This window comes from Meleagris gallopavo, chromosome Z (assembly GCF_905368555.1).
Source record: "Meleagris gallopavo chromosome Z, MGAL_WU_HG_1.1, whole genome shotgun sequence".
Lineage (NCBI taxonomy): Eukaryota > Metazoa > Chordata > Aves > Galliformes > Phasianidae > Meleagris > Meleagris gallopavo.
In genome coordinates this window covers 41,451,323-41,468,871 of record NC_139435.1, presented here as the reverse complement: position 1 = coordinate 41,468,871, position 17,549 = coordinate 41,451,323, and the positions used below count along the sequence as shown (strand labels likewise).

At 41.8% G+C, this 17,549-nt stretch overlaps 1 protein-coding gene across 12 annotated transcripts in view; it reads right to left on the bottom strand.

Annotated features, from left to right (window-relative positions):
- Positions 1 to 17,549, bottom strand: part of AOPEP (aminopeptidase O (putative)) — a 173,204-nt gene that overhangs the window by 7,114 nt on the left and 148,541 nt on the right. For 8 of the 12 annotated variants that reach the window (XR_014880625.1, XR_014880626.1, XR_014880620.1 and 5 more), the window contains one exon: positions 15,786 to 15,902. The exons of 1 other annotated variant lie outside the window; for it this stretch is intronic. Coding sequence is in view for 3 of the 11 variants with exons in the window: in XM_085214015.1 (XP_085070141.1) it covers positions 15,786 to 15,902 (117 nt within the window). In the remaining 8 variants the exon portion in view is untranslated. Of the gene's footprint in view, positions 1 to 5,812; positions 5,977 to 15,479; positions 15,599 to 15,785; positions 15,903 to 17,549 lie in introns of all 12 variants that reach the window. 3 more of the 12 variants (XR_014880622.1, XR_014880623.1, XR_014880619.1) reach the window with 2 other exon arrangements.

Here is a 17,549-nt window from a genome sequence, read left to right as displayed (position 1 = left end):
CAGCCTGTCTGTTATGCTCAGATTACATGTTTACCGCCTGCTTCCCCAAAAGCCCCAGTGCTGCCGTGGTGCCACACACTGCAGGAGCACCAGCTGCTGCTGATGGGTCCACAAAAGCAATCAGCAGTACAGCTGGCATTTAGTGCATTTTGGGGAGCAATGTGGCAGCACCGAGACTGCTCGGTGCGCAGAAGAGCATGGCATTGCCAAGGAGACCTAGAGGGTGGCTGGGGCCAGGTACAAACTACGTGGCACATAGGCTGCTGAGTAACAGAGCAAATGCAGTCTCCTTTTGGACCTGAGTATATAAAAAACCATGTTTTCTTTTATAGTCCATGCCCTTAGGCTCATAACACACATGACAATTTTATTCGTATAAGAGGAGGATGGAAAAAATAATTTTGGTTCCTGATGTCTCATCCATTGCTCAGAGCAGAAGCAAGCTGAGCCCCTCAGCTTTGCAGTATAACGTATGTGTCATGTGAGCAGGCCCAAACCAGTGTCAGAAGGAAATTCTGAAAGAAATTATTGTTGTAGGGCTGAGCTAACCCATACCACATCCTGTGTAAGCTCGTCTTGGCTCTTCCTTTCCTCTCAGAAGCCAATATACAGTGGTGAAAATAAGAATTCAGTCTTCTCCAAATTTCGTCTCTGTGATTTCTCTGTTCTCTCCTGCATGGTGCAGACATGCACACCATATGTTATTCTGGCTGGCTACATGGGACCAACTCTACCTGAGAAGCAATTCGCAGCTACCCTTCCCACTGCTGCTGGTAGCATGCGCTGCCTTCAGCAGAACCACAGCAGCACCTGCCACCTCTCCAATGCTCCTGCTGCCTGGCAGCTGAAAGCACCATCTGCCAAAGCTGGAAATGCTGCTGGCTTCCCTGGCCTAGGCTTCAGGCTCAGAACTGCTCTGCCCAGGAGGGGCCTGGTTGCACCTCTGATCCATAATGCACCCCCCTTTCATTCCTTCAAATCTCCTCTGAGGTTTTAAGTCATCCCAAGTCTCAACTGTGCATTTCTGAGCTTCAGCTCAGTGTCAGGAAGACATTCAGACAAGCCACTTTCTTAGGTTTGACATCTAAAAATTCACTGACGCATTTCTACAAAAATAGCCGTGTCAAGATCTACGTACTGGCTCTCTATAGGTGAAACACCCTGAAGGGCTGCTACTCCCAGATAGCACAAAGTGCCCAGGTTAGGACCACCACCAGTAGTCTCAAATTAACTTTTAATTTCACTTCAAGAAAAATACACGGTATCACACAATATTATGTGCAACTCAAATACCACCTGTATTCTGCAGTGCAAAATGTTTTGAAACCAAAATGATAATGTTCAGATATAGTAAACGCTACGTACCATTTCAAAAGAAATAAATACTTCCATAAAATTCACTGATAATCTAGCTCTAATACAATCTTTTTGTTCTAACAGTCTGGGCCACAATTGTCTGTTAAATGGTGCTTGAAGCTGATGGAGTAAACTCACGTCAGGCATCAAGTATGTGCCCCCACTTTCAAAAGAAAAGCTCCCAGTGATGTATCTGTAGAACTATATATTAGAGTGATAATTTTTATCTTCTGACCCAGGTGATAACTTGTCTAATCTGCATTACTCTCCTGAGCTTCACACAAATAATCAGGCATACCTAAAAACAAATACCCTCACAGAAAGTTCTGTATTATACTGTAACGATCTAGCTTTCTTATATTCTCAATCATACATATGCAAGCAAAAAATAAATATTTTACTCCTGAGGTCTACAAATAAGATGTAGGAAGCAAATAATCTAAGCCATGACCTTAAGAGAGAATAGAAGAAGAGGTGAGAATAGAAAATAGAAGATAAAACTAGAGTCATACTCAGCTCTTGGTCTGCAGAATAGGCAACTAGCTTCAGGGAAGATGATTACATTTTACTGATAGCTGGATCCAATTTAAAAGACACCATGAGACAACAAGTCCAAATCACAGAACAAAACTAACACACCTAGAGATCCTAAAAAACAGTGTAATGTGAAATACAGTAAGAGCTATTGTCCACCAAAGTGGAACCTTTATTAAAGGAAGCATATGTGATCTTTATAAATCATGAGTTCAGACTTGATTGAAAAAAGAATATATTTCAATAACTAGAATTGTAAATGTTAATTAAAGAGTCTCAGATGCCAGATTCTGGTCTAATTTAGAAAAGAAAAATACAGTAAAACTTTTTTGAAAAACGATGCTTTCTTTCTATAGATTAGCTTTAATTAAGAAGAGGGAACCTGGTATCTCCAGAGCACCAGAATGCTGTTCTGTTCCATTTGAAATTATTTCTTTCCCATCTCTTCCTATTTACAAGTAAATTGGATTCAAACATTAGAATATTTTCAGACAATTAAGTAACAATATCACATGCTACTGGGCAAAGTGGGCTTAATTATTATTATTTTTTTTAATCCCCTTCAATCTTTTGCAAAGAGCAAAGATTTAAGAACAGCTAAAATAACTGCTCTTTACATACCAGCCAGGTTTTATCGGTGACATTTAATATAGCCTGCATTTCACATGAGCATTCCTACCCTCTAAACCATAAGATGTACATGCTTTAGTATGTAAATCTGGTTTCACAAACATTTACAAAAAAAGATGATCAGGGATGCTAAATGAGCTTGGAAGCAATGAAACTGCTGCATGTGTTACAACTGTGCTGACAGAATATCAGACTGACAATCTGAAAAGAATGTACTCAATAGCCAAAAACCTTGTGAATGCAAACAGAATGGATTCATCACTCTGACAAGGAGTCTGAAATTGGGATTTCTGTATGCCAAAGGTCTATCAGGAGTCTGAGCAAAAATGTCTAACAGCTTTAATGAACTTGTATTTTGGTCCAAAAACTCACTGAGTGTTCAGTGCATAAGTAACTCAGCAGGCAGTGAATAGCAATCCTCCACCAACACTGCAGGGCCAGCAAAACGATATCCGGGTACAGTACTGCAGAAGCCAGCAGTGTTGACAGCTACTCTTCTTCCTGAGACCCTCAGATTGTCAAGATTCAATTAACGCTGTGTTTTATACCTGTAATGCTCTCTCACAGCTTTACTTATGCTGCTTTTCACTTTCCATGCTAGAAGAACTGCTGCTAAGGGGGAGAACGGCTGGTGGGACCCCACCCAGAAGGAACTCAGGGATCCCCACCATGACCTCCATTGGACAGTGATTGCACATGCAGCATCATGACAATTACAATCACCCACTCACCATGTCATTTTTCTCTGTCCCCAGCACAAGTACCTTAGCCCATCAGCAGCCATACAAGAGCATAGACATTTGGGGAAAACCTAAGCTACCAGTGGGTGAGCTGCTCAGTATATTTTTGTCAGGAGACACTTGCCATTTTAAGGACAACTATATAGTGCTTTAAATACTTAAAAGTCTTAAGTAACAAACTGGCTGTTAAAAAGCTACTTTAAATCTAACGTCAATAGAATACCAAACCTAAGATCTTGGTAATATTGATAGCCATGACATACTACTTTGTTTATTTTGCTCCTTCTGATTTCTACTTCCACGCAGATGAAGCAATAGCACACAGATGTTTGTGGTTGGTGAGTAGGACTTGAAGTCCTCCTTCTCCTTCCACCCCTCACCCTCTGATGGAGGCTGTGGGTGGAACATGCTGCAACTGTTTCTGTTTATCATGAGGGAGGAGAGGGGCTGTACAATCTGTGTTTGCAAAAACAACTTCTACATATTGTGCTTTGGCCAATTGCACGCTGTGGGACAACTAGCAGCATGTGGGGTTGTTTTAATGCCCCAGCGTACCAGAAAGCCCCAGCTAACAAACAGGTGTAGGCTTGAACCTTCTTCCCTTCATAAATCTGATTTGTGGGCATTTCTTTCCTTTCTGTGTCTCCACCTTCTTTCCAGCTGCAGGCCACTGAATCAATCATTCCTGCGTAATATAACCAAATTTCACTTTTACGAAGTTACCAGAAGAACCAAGGTCTTGCTGAAGAACAACCAGACCAGGTCCTTCTTGTCTGGGTTCCCCACACTGCAAACAGGATTTCATGCTTTTCCACAACCAGCATGGAAACTCTTTCCCACAGAAGCCTCAAAATCATAAAACATGCTGTTTAGGGTATCCAAGCAAAGTGGAGCACATCACTGCTAGTGTCTGTGATCAGGAAGGTTAGGACATTATCGACTGGAGAGCAGCATCCCAGGGAAAAGGTTCAGCCCTTAGCAATGAAGAATACATTTCCATCTAAGCTGCCATGGCTTCTGCTCCAGGGGAAACATCTCCTATATTGCAGTGCCATGTGAAGTAAGGAACTGCTCAACACAACATGTGAAACCATTTAGATTGAAAAACAAAGGTTTTTAAAAATAAGCTTTAATTAAAACCATAAATGCACTCCTTACACTGGAACCCGTACCCTTTCCCCAGCCTTTTTGCCAGTTCAGCAGGCTGGAGCACTAGTACGTTTCACAGCTTGCAGTAAGATGGAAATGGAAAAAGTGGTGTCATCGGCTGCCACTTGAACAACTTCACTGGAGATGTGTGTTGAGCTGAGCTCTGAGCTTTGCCATGGTGCTGCTCACTCTTGGCCACAGGGCTGCCTTCTGGCAGCTCTGCTCTCTTGCACCTCCCTGTATCTGCAATGCTGGGGATGTCCTGGCAGCTCCCTGTACCAGCACTGGAGGGGAGCAGGCCCCAGCAACTCCATCAGTAGCACTGGCCCTCTGTGAGGTGGAGGGAGAAGCAGCATGTCAGGGAACAGCTTGGGTTGGTGAGGTCCAGGACCTCAGAGAAGAGGGAAGGAAGAGCCGGTCTTAGCCTCAAGTTCTAGCCCTGCCCTGAAGCCTCCAATAAGCAATTCTGGGGGAAAGAGCCCTGTCAGCAAGGTGAGAGAGCCTTAGGCATGTGTGCATGTCTTGGCTTGCACTTCACCTGATGATCAGATGAGTACAGCTGTCTCTGTCTGATGTACAACCCTGTCCAAATTCCCTTTGACACCTCTGACAATCGAAATACCCACTGACAACAGTGGCTATAATACCCTCGTTATTACAGTAATTTTGTTTTTGCAACACTGGAATTGGTTGAAATATTGCCCTTCACACTTTCTTTCTCTTCTGGCTGCCTTCCAGCCAGGTCTTCCTAGTTTTTACCCATATAGTGCTTGCAAATGTATTTCAACATGAGCTATTTATATATACAAATAAAAGCATGTTGGACTTATAAAACCAAATGTTGTAGTGGGAAAAAGCACATAAACATACTCCACACATCTGAAGCAGAAATCTATCAACCTTCTGTTACCAATTATTACTCCTGTTCAGCAAAAGGAAAGGCTGCTGCAAGCATCAGCACAACAGTAAGCTGGCCCTTGGCATGCACCCCTCTGCTTCTACCTCCTCCCTGTCATAACTGGAGGCAAAAAAGTGCCTTCCTTTTATCTTAGGTTTCCCACAGTGACAGTGGTCCAAACTATGGTCATTTCCAAACAAGATGACTGTCACAGACAGGGTCTAGAGCTGCAGATGAAACAAGTTCCAGGCAATGAACAACATGGCTGCCTGGTTTCTCTGTGGTTTCAGTCACAGCCAGCCCTTCAAACCTGTGTTCACATCCTTCTAGTTTTGCGAAGTTTAAAACTTCGATTCCAAATTTCAAAACAGTTACACAAAGAAGTTTTAACTCTAAAGACACAGAACAGGCACATCACTCATATACATCCCTCTCCCAATCCCCAGAAAAAAAGCTTGTAAGAGAAACATATATTGATTTACAAGCTCAGAAGAAGCATACTCACTGCTGAAATCAGAGCACAGATGTTACTCCATGTTTTGAATTTTTGATTCATCTTTTCTCTTGATCCTTGACCCCAAGAACACAACTACTCTTGCTTCTCAGGGCAACATTTGCAACACCTGGAACATAGCACTCCAGCCCCAACAGTTTTTTAATGGCACAGAGCTAAAAAGACAGCAAAATTTTATCCACATATTTGTAAGTCAGTGATTCAGTAGTATGACCAGCTAAGGTGATGACGTCAGAAGCAGCTAGCAATTTTGAACAGCCCTGTTTCTTGTGCTCACAAACTCTGTCATGCCCTACTTTTTTTCTGCCTGTGATCCAGGATAACCTGCATTTGCTTCAGCATTTATGTAGGCAGGACAAGTTGATGAGCAGTTTGGATGTAGTATTAGTTTATTTAAAATAAAGAAACATCTTCATGTTTTGTTCACAGTGGTATACCACAGAAGAAGAAACATGTCAGCAGCTTCATAATAATATAATTGGTTTGGGATAACTACACTGATAGCTAGGAGCCTTTTTTGGTATTTTTGTAACTAAATCCGATTTCTATCACTGCAGTTATCATACAAACAGAAAAATCTTTTAAATTTCAAGACTAGGCCAGGTAGTTTGTATTACAGAGCTAGCTCTGTATTGTCCTGCACAGAAATACTGTATAAAAATTCAGATAACACAACTGCACCCAATTCAGATAATCTCTGAGACTGACACCAGACACCACATTATCCTCCTTTCCAGAATACAGAAAAGTAGCAACTACTTTCCTCTGTGGATTCTTTGAACAAATAACAGTCATAGTATAGTATCAGTAATAAAAATTTGCTACGTTTCCCTCCTAGTGCAGCTCCCCCCACTTTTCAAGTCTCACTAAGTTGCTGGGCTGCCAGATAACTATGAAATTAAGTTTTAGAACCAGTTAGAAAAACATCAGAGGATAAGCAAACAGCACTGCGAATAGCACCAGGCAGGGGCTTGGAAACTCCTGAGAATACCACCCAACAGCAAGTGAGATCACTTGGAAGAAAAGTGTTGCTGTTGGCTCTTGGAGGGCTGGGGATCAGGAGTGCTGACTAGTGCAAAGTTATTTCAAGTGCTCCATGAATCTTGTGCTCTGATGTGCCTTTCATAGAGCTAATGCTGTTTGAGAGATTTTCTATTCTCAAGCCCTTATCATTTTCACATAGCATCAAAACAAACCTAAATTATGGTGACTAGAAATTACTCTTTGATCAATCTTATAAATTCATTTCAGCACATGAACTCAGTTATGACAGGCACACAAGCCAGAGACAGCCCTAGGGAACAACCATTACTGGAAGCGTTAATCTTCACCTTGTTCCAGTTGTTTTGGATTTGCACTGTGAGCCTTATCTTTGGAAAGAAAGTGCCACATTCTTGGAGATCCTTTTTTTGTGGGGAAAAAAAAAAGTACAAAAAATCATCACCACCACTAAAATCCAGCTCCTGCCATGTATTCTCGTGGAAAAACTATCTTCACCAGTGGCAACAGCAATACCATACGTCTCAAAGAGCCTGCAAACTGCAGTTTACTGCAACAAGAACTGTAACAGGATGAAGATTCAAAACAATCAAGATCACGGAGGATCTTCTGAAAAGCAGCTGCTGCTCTGGTCAATCCATTTCCCATCCAGGGGATGGAGACAGTATACTTCACTCTCTCCTTGTTCAGCTTACAAGTCCAAATAAGAGAGATTTCCAACAACAGCAATATATTCTTTTCTAGGTATTTGCTACAAGTATAAGGAGAAAGAAAGCATAAAATTTGATATTTGGTGTGATGTGGTGATCAGTATGAAAAATATCAGACATACACAGATTTTACTTTGTAAGAAGTAACATTACTTCTCACTTCTTCTATTTAATGATCATAACACCTCAAAAATGGTTGGAATTAAAGTCTCAAATCTGATTTATTTCAGATTAAATCAAGGACACAGCCAGACTGTTCTATATAAGTTTTTTCTAAGTTCCTAACTCCTAAGTAATTGTTAGCTAAAAATAAAACATTCCTCAAAGTAATCTTACCTATTTATAGTGCCAAAATGGTGCTCTGAATGTAACATTAAAAAAGAAAAGAACAGGTTAAAATGTATTTTGCATCAGTGATAAATTTTCACAGCAACTTTGTCAGTCCTACAAAACATATACTCATATAAACAATAAGGCATCTCCTCCTGACTTGAGCTGAAACCAAGTTGTATACACAAATTAGAAAGTTTCTTAATTTTGACTCTTGCAGAAACAATAAATAGTTGTATGCACTTGTCTTTTTCCTCAAGAAAGTAGCGTCCTATAAAATGGCCATCAGTTCAAGCTGTTGGTTTTTTCATCTATTGAATTGATCATTCACACACAAGTTACATGAAAGGATCACATATATGCAGGTATTTCACTGCAGCAGCTACCTGAAACATGCCTAAATGTTGCTCTGCAGCCTAGTAAACAATGAACAATAAGCCTATGGAGGTATTTGTACACAGTGTTAATTCAAAAACTGGAAACTGCTCCTGAACCCCTGCCCCAAGCACACCTGGCAAGAAATGCCTCACCCTAGATGACCGGAAAGGAGAGCTCACTCATTGTCTTTTCTGCTGGCTAGCATGGACTGACTTTCCTGTCCAGCTCCGTTTTCGCATTTAGTTTCACACTATGCTCTACAGAGCACTCTTCTGTAAGGGTGCCTTCCAACAATGCTCAGTAACAACCTGCAGAAGAGCTGAGCCATACAGTGTGAGAACGTGCTCAGCTTAATGCGCTAACCACCAGATGGGAAGCAGCAAGTCAGAAACTACATCACTTCAGTTGTACTTCTATGCCTGTCAGTATTCCACAGATTAGGAAAGATCAATGGAAATAAGTTATTTTGTCCTAAATCTAACTCTTCAAGGATGCTGAGCACCTTATATGGTATGTATTAGCATGACTGGATTTCTGTCAGTGAAATAAGATGCCACCACTTCATAGCCTTGGTCTCATAGGGGGACCTCAGGCACAGTGAAGTAACTGTATGAGAACTGCTTTATGTCACTCACATGACTTGCAATATTATGATCTTAACCCATTTTACTCAATCTTTTTTGCAAAAGCAGCCTCTCTCCTTTTCCTCTACCCCAAATATACCACATTATGATCATGAGTTCAGGGAAAGCATTATGTAAGTGAAGAATATTGCAGCCAATTTGCTGAGACAAGAAAAACTAACAAAGAGACTTTCCATACACAGTGCAAGCAAGGCATTTTATAAGAAAGTGATGCCTGCAGTAGGAAGGAAAGAAAAGCTAACTAACTCAATGGTGAAAATTCTGGAGAAATACACCATAAATCTTTCTGCTTAATCCATAAGCCATTTTTCTATCACTTGGTTTTAGATAATTCATCAACAAGTAAAACATACTTGCAGAAATACTGCCAGATTGTAAATAGGACTGAACGATTGACACACATCCACCACCTTACTCCTCTTGTGTTGATGACTTTTTTCCTATCATCTTTGTTACTATTCTGCAAGCCACTTAAACAGCCTGTAGTCTGGTGTACATATTATAGGCCTCTGCCTGATCAAGTGAAGATGTTAGAGTACAAGTAATAGAGATAACCAAAGTTTTTTTCTGGGCAGCCTCCATTAAGTGTCGCCTGTTTGAATAGGGAGACTGGACTAGTTACCTCCAGAGATCTCTCTCCTCCTTAGCCATTCCATCATTCTCTGGTTGTTAGCAGATTCACAAATTGTTATTCAGAGTTGCCAGTATTGTCCTTAGATATTTCTAATAAACAGTTTTGTAAAGGTAAATCCTCAAAAACCTATGCTCAAAGCTTACACAATCCTATCAAAAGAAGTGACACCAAGCTTAGGAGAATTTATATACTTTCCAAGTAAACTAACACTATGCTCTGCCTTAAGTTAGATATTCATTAACTATGCACATAACTATCATCTGAGGAGGGAGAGAAAAAAATAAAAGGAAAGGATCTGGCTTCAATTCTGTTATCCCACTGTGCTGATGGTAAACATAGTTGCTTTATAACTACAGCTGAATATTGTTATCTTTGTTTCACTGCAGCCAACTTCTGTAATGCTCATCTTGGACACAGAGCTTGTGATACATCATGGAGATTTAGCCTGCCTATGAACAACCACAGTAAGAGAAGGGGGAACAAGGAGAAAAAAACCTATTATTCACCAATTCTTCCATGCAATTGCCATCCACTTGTCTTACATGATCTGAGACATGATGGTCCTTAAGGCATTATGAGCTGACAAAAAAGTGCCTTTAAGCTTTGGAAATGCCATTACTCTCAGAAAGTTCTTTAAAGATATACTAGATATCCAGTTAAAATAATTTGTGCCAGTTAATTTATCTCAGGAAAATACACTTGCAGTTTTGTGCCTTCTTAGACTTTAACAGTAAAAGAAGGTCTAAGGAGAACCTCCACCCTTTACTGGATGTGGTGGGTGTACAACCAATGAATATACAGATAATATAGTATTTTTGAGAGCGAGGCTTACATAATTATTATACTAGAGCAGAAAAGGACACTTACCCTATCCTGGGCTCGCATAGGAAACTCCAGTGGAGCAGATCTCCCAAAGAGATCCTTCCCCACTGGCAGTCAATTCTTAAATGGGGTCTAGGAGAGGTGGAGCCAGGCTCCACCCCTTTCGACAGCACAGGTGAATTGCCTTCACCTGTGCTCCTGTGGCTGACTCATTGCTTGCCTCAGGTGATTAATCAGAGGTTCAGGCTGTGATTCAGCAGCCCCATACAGGTGGGGAATGTGACTATTGTAGAAACGGAAACGGCTGAGGTTCTCAATGCCTTCTTTATGTCTGTCTTTTAAAGTCAGATCAGTTATCCTTAGAGTACTCTACCCCTTGACCAGGAAGTCTTGGATGGGGAGCAGAATAAATCTCCCACAGTTCAGGTAGAAACAGTTAGGGACCTGCTACTCCACTTGGACTGCTATACGTCCATGGTGCCTAGTGGGATCCACCCAAGAGAAGTGAGGGAGCAGACAGAGGTGATAGCCAAGCTGCTTTCCATCATCTAGTGTTCCTGGTCAACTGGAGAGGACTAGAGGCATGCCAGTGTGACTCCCATCTACAAGAAGGGTTGTAAGGAGGATCCAGGGAACAACAGATCTGTCAGCCTGACCTCAGTGCCAGGGAAGGTTATGGAGCAGATCACAGGGACAACGGGGGATCAGGCCTAGCCAGGGGTTCATGAAGGGCAGGTCCTGCTTGACCAACCTGATGTCCTTCTATGACTGAGTGACCTGCTTGGTGGATGAGGGAAAGGCTGTTGATATGGCCTACCTTGCCTTCAGCAAAGCCCTCAACTCTGTCTCCCACAGAACTCTCCTGCAGAAGATTGGATAGGTACACTCTTTTCTGGGTAAAGAACTGGCTGGATGGCCAGGCCAGGTGGTGCAAGGAGTCAAATCAAGCTGGCGACTTGTCACAAGTGGTGCTCCCCAGAGGTCAGTACTGGGGTCTGTCCTGTTCAGTATCATTCCTGATGACCTGGATGAGGGCACTGAGTGAACCCTCAGTAAGTTTGCAGATGACACCAAATTGGCAGGAAGTGTTGACCTATCTGGGGATAGAAAGGCCTACAGAGGGATCTGGGCAGGCTGGATAGCTGGGCTGAGGCCAGTGGGATGAGCTACAACAAGACCCAGTGCCAGGTGCTGCACTTTGGCCACAGCAACCTCAGGCAACACTACAGGTTTGGGGCAGATTGTGTAGAGGAAGTGAACCTGGGGGTATTGGTCAGTGCTCAGCTGAACATGATCCATCAGTGTGTCCAGGTGGCCAAGAGGGCCAATAGTATCCTGACTTGTACCAGAAATAATGTTGCCAGCAGGAGCAGGGCAGCGGCTGTCCCCTTGTACTCAGCTCTGGTGAGGCTGCATCTCAAGTGCCGTGTTCAGTTTTGGGCTCCGCATTGCAAGAAAGACATTGAGGCCCTGGAGCTTGTCCAGAGAAGGGCTATGAAGCTGGCGAGGGGTCTGGAGCACAGGCCTTTTGAGGAATGGCTGAGGGAGCTGGGATTGTTCCGTCTGGAGGAGAGGAAGCTCAGGAGAGACCTTATCGCTGTTTGTAACTACCTGAAGGGAAGTTGTAATGCGCTGAGGGTAGGCTTCTCCCACGTAGGTAGCAATAGGACTAGAAGGAGTGGCTTCAAGTTGTACCAGGGGAGATTGAGTTTGGACCTTAGGAAATATTCTTCTGTGAAGGAGTGGTCAGGAGCTGGAATGGCCTGCCCCGAGAAGGGGTGGAGTCTGGAGGTGTTCAAATAACATTTAGGTGTTGTACTGTGGGGCGTGGTTTAGTGGGAAATACTGAGAAAATACTGTTAATAAGTGTACAGTTGGACTGGATGATTTTGCAGATCTTTTCCAACGTTGGTGATTCTATGATTCCAAAGCTTCAACAGAAAATAGACAATGAAATCATGATTTGCTAGAGAAATTGACTGAAAAAATTGGAAGGACTTACAAGTTTTGCAACTGTGCAAATGCTGTATGAGCCTCTTGTACCACCCAAGACTGGATGCAGTCCAGTATGAAGTATGGTTAAACCACAGGTACCTCAATCCTGACTCTGGAGGCTCAAAGCTTGCTACCACAGAAAGATCTGCATCTGCTCTTGACTGTGAATAGAAATACGCTATCTAACCTCTGCTTTTTTTTGTTTGTTTGTTTTGTTTTTGTTTGTTTGTTTGTTCACTTTTAACTGAAGTATTTAAATGTGTCTTTGTCAGGAAGGAGAGTTTACTGGTATGAGGAGAGAGAGTCCTCCTCCTCCTCTTCTCTGAAGCTGTAAATCTGTCATGAAGTCTCATTTGAAAGAAGACAGTTGAGTTGCTGAGTAAAATCCAGGAAGTTATCTGAAGTATCCTGGGTGTTCCTCGAAAAGACCTCAACAGTCAATTTCCAGGCAAAGGCTAACTCATGTTTCTCTCCTTTCCTAGTTCCAACACGGGGATCAGAGAAAGAGAAACCTGCTGCACATTCTCTTTCTCTCTCTGAAGCATGATATGGCCCGTAAATTGGTAAGACTGGACACAGATTTTTACAAGTGTGTTGAACTGTAAAGTCCAAATATAGGCACTTCAGAAATACAGATACAAAAGCTTTAAGAAACAGGAACCAAGATGTTCCATGCAGTGATTAGGGAAGACAAAAAAAAACACTCCTCAGAAATGAGTTTTCTTGCATCAGTTGTGAAATTCAAGGATGGAACATAGTGAGCTACACAGCACTCTGGATGACAGAACTGTAAAATAATTCCCAGACAAAACAAGACCAGTGCACCTGTATCCCATTTCTCACCAGCCATGCTCAATGCAGCTTTTTCCCAATACTTTCTCAGCACGGTGTTACAGTGTCCAGTGAAGCACAGAACACTCCCCTCCTTCTACAGAGGGCAGAGGGAAGGGCTTATTTCATACCAGCAGTGAAAACTATCCAGCAACTGCCCCCTTTACTCCTCCCAACACATTTATCCTACGCAGTAGATCATTCAAAACCTTGATTTTTTTTCCTCATTAGTGCTAACAAGCTTGAAACATTCTCTATATCGAGAGTAAACAGTACTACATATAAATATTTTTTCTTTATATCCCCTCTGATGTTGCAGGAAGATCTTTTAGCTAGCTGTAGCACACAATGAAAAGACTTTCAACTCCCAAGGGTGCAGACAATATTATACATACCAGTTTTGAGATTTTAAACTTCATTTAAAATACAAAATAACAAACTTGTTTACAAGCAACTCTCACATATTACTGGCCACATCATTGCTAATTTTTATTAGAAGATTATGTGAACATAAACAATACTTCTTGAAAATAATAAAACTGGTTTCTATTTCTTAACTTCTTTTTGTTGACAACTGACAACTTTACTTACAAAAATCCCTGAATAAAGCCTCTGACACAGAGGGATTTTGCTTTCTCTATTGGCCTGCCAACTTTGTTTTTAAATGTTTGTATCTATTTCTGATGTCCAGGTACTAACAGCATTTGAACTTCACGTTTCTACGTAACACAGTAGAATCATCAGAACTAAAACTGACTTCGCAAACAGACAAAAAAAGCTAGTTGTAAGTGTGGACTGCAGTTCTTTGTCCCGGTCATTAGAGTCATTAAAGGAAAAATCCCCTGAGCACATACTGGAGTGAGAGGTATGAATGGCCCTTCTCTCGGATACATACGGGTTTGTAAGCTAACATTTCCTTTAAATGATTGTAGCTGTCTGTGATCTGATGACTGGTAAAACGCTAATGGTAATGTTATCTCAGTTGTACCTCTGAAGATCTGCTAAGCCTTTGGCTTCACTTCATAAAATGAAATGAAGATTATACTCCTTTTGCAAGGTTGAATTTATTTTTTTTTAAATAGAAGCAAAATATCTGAAAGAGACATTATGTACTTTTATGTGACACTGCAAAGAAGAAAACAAGTATAAAAGTAGAGAGAAAGGAAAAACTTGAGAAGCTCAAGCTTGAGGCCTGGTTCTAAGAATTCACTGGCAGGAAGCAGCAACACCACAGCTATTGCTTTGATCTACCTCCCTAGTTATTTCTCTTCCCACTATAGAACCCCTAACATTTCACTGGTATTCAGATGAGATTGAAATATATTATAATACCTATAAATAGAAACGTTGCTTCAAGTACTACTTAAAAACAAGTCTGGCATTTGGAAACTTGTATGAATAAAAAAAAAAGTTACAGTAAACAATTGAAATGTTGCCTTTTTTTTCCGAGAAAAAGCCAGACCTCTGTTTAATAAGTCTTGACAATAATGTTCAGATTGAATGTTTATAAGTATCTAGTCAGCAGTTTCACTGTAAGAGTAACAGGAAGAATTTTGCTCTCTTCTTCAATTTTAATTATTGCCATTAAAATTCCAATTATAACAGGGTAAGTTATGCATATTAACTCTCCACAGTCTTCACAGTAGCTTTTAATTAACAAAAGTTGAAAGCCATGTTATTTACTGAGCTCCCTCATTATATATTAGTTTAATTACATGGTCTTTCAACTAATCCTATAAAAAAAAGTACACACACACTTTTATATATAAGTCTAAATATCTGATACAAATCCTTCATTCCCATGACTTTCCATAACAGGAAGATTTCATCTTCCTGTCTCCCCTCCTGAAAACTTGATACAAACAGGCACTAATTTCAAGGGAGTTTTCAGTAGCAAGTTTTGATGTCTTAATTTTCACAGTCCTTTCAACTTGAGACACCACAAAGTGGCTAGAACTGCATGTCGTAAGAAGAATGTACAGGTTTGCTCCCAACCCTCCTAAGACATTAAGTTCTTTGGAGCAGAGATACCAGCCTGTGTGTCTGTCATGACAGAGGCACATTTTACACTATTACATAAAACTGTAATTTCCCCAGTGACTGTTAACACTCTACATACAACTGCACAGAACTGATTCATTCTTAAAAACTCTGGAAAGCACAGTTTTCAAAATCGCAAGTGAGGCTTGGAAGTGCCCAGAGAAGAACAAAATGGGCCAGCCACGTGGAAGCTCAACTTTGGACTGCAACAGACACAGCTGCACCTGGAGACCACACACAGGACTAAGATGCACTAAAATCTAATACATACTCACCATAATAGTGTGAAACGTAGCACTTAAGTGAACATGCTGCCTGAAGTATATATACAGTAGTATGTGACATCTATGTTGCATTTTCTCCTACTACTGTCCAAGCACATCTGGACCTACTCCTGACACACACACAAAAGCAGTGGACAATTAAGGCATCTGGAAATGCAACAGGAATTCAACACATGCAATTTAATACTTAGTCTAGGAATATACAACTTGAATGAGCCTGGCTCTTAGTGGATCATCGTTATTCCCAGTCAACAATGCAGTGAATTATTTTATAAGAGGCTTTTTTTAGTGATTCACCTCAGCATCCTGGTCACGGAGCTGGTATATCTTCTCTAAGCGCTGCAGTGTTCTAGGACACAATGTCTTCTCTTCCAGGAGAAACTCCAGAAGTAAGACCAGCTGGTCTGGGAGCAGCTAAAACAAAAACAAATGCTGTGTGTGAACAGAGCTCTACCTACTGAGCAATTAAACAGACAAATCAAAGAGAACAAGACTGCAACAATCTCTGTACTTCTAGCATGCATGAAATATGGAAAGAAGTTACAGCTGATCCCCGAAAAAACTCAGGTTTTATGTGTCTGTATTCTGAAAGGCTGTGTATGGGGCCCAATTAAGACACATTTTCCATATCTTTTATTACTACATAGTTAGATCAGATCTAAACCATGTTTATCTAACTGAGACATAATCACAGCTTATTAAACCAAGATTGCTATGGAATACATATGCTAAGTAATTGCATTTTGTTTGAGCTTGGAAGGAATAAAATAAGAATAATTTATACTACATCATTTCAGGAATCAACCAGATATATGCATGTATAATTGTGGCACTTCTAGCTGCTACATGAGCAATTGCTCAATATACTTAGTGAACCTGACACAAATGAGTGACCCATAAAACAATGCTAAAACATCACATTTTGAGGCACATTCTAGAAAAAAGAGTCATGAGTTATCCACACCACATGGAAAAGATGGCATGAATATTATGACCATAGTATACACTAGTACATAGTATCACAGAATCACAGAATCACAGAATTGTAGGGGTTGGAAGGGACCTCTAGAGATCATCGAGACCAACCCCCCTGCCAAAGCAGGTTCCCTACACCAGGTCGCACAGGTAGGCGTCCAGGCGAGACTTGAATATCTCCAGACAAGGAGACTCCACAACCTCCCTGGGCAGCCTGTTCCAGCACTCCGTCACCCTCACTGTGAAGAAGTTCTTACGCACATTCGTGCGAAACTTCCTGTGCTGCAGCTTATGTCCGTTTCCCCTCGTCCTGTCTCCACGTACCACTGAAAAGAGACTGGCCTCACCGCTATGGCCGCCACACCTCAGATATTTATAAACCTGGATTAGGTCCCCTCTCAGTCATCTTTTCTCAAGGCTAAACAGACCCAGTTCACTTAGCCTTTCTTCACAGGGGAGATGCTCCAGGCCCTTCACCATCTTTGTGGCCCTCTGCTGGACTCTTTCCAAGAGATCCCTGTCTTTTTTGTACTGGGGAGCCCAGAACTGGACACATTACTCCAGATGAGGCCTTACCAGGGCAGAGTAGAGGGGGAGGATCACCTCCCTCGACCTGCTGGACACGCTCTTTTTAATGCACCCCAGAATGCCATTGGCCTTTTTGGCCACGAGGGCACACTGATGGCTCATGACCAACCTATCGTCCACCAGGACGCCCAGGTCCCTCTCTGCAGAGCTCCTCTCCAGCAGCTCATCCCCCAGCCTGTATTGGTGCATGCAATTATTCCTCCCTAGGTGTAAGACCCTACACTTGCTTTTGTTGAACCTCATCCGGTTTCTTACTGCCCAGCTCTCCAGCCTGTCCAGGTCTCGCTGAATGGCAGCACAGCCTTCAGGCGTGTCAGCCAATCCTCCCAACTTCGTATCATCAGCAAACTTGCTGAGGGTGGCCACTACCCCCTCATCAAGGTCATTGATAAAGATGTTGAACAAGACCGGACCCAGCACAGACCCTTGGGGGACACCACTGGTTACAGGTCTCCAGCCAGACTCTGCACCACCAACGACGACCCTCTGCGCTTTGCC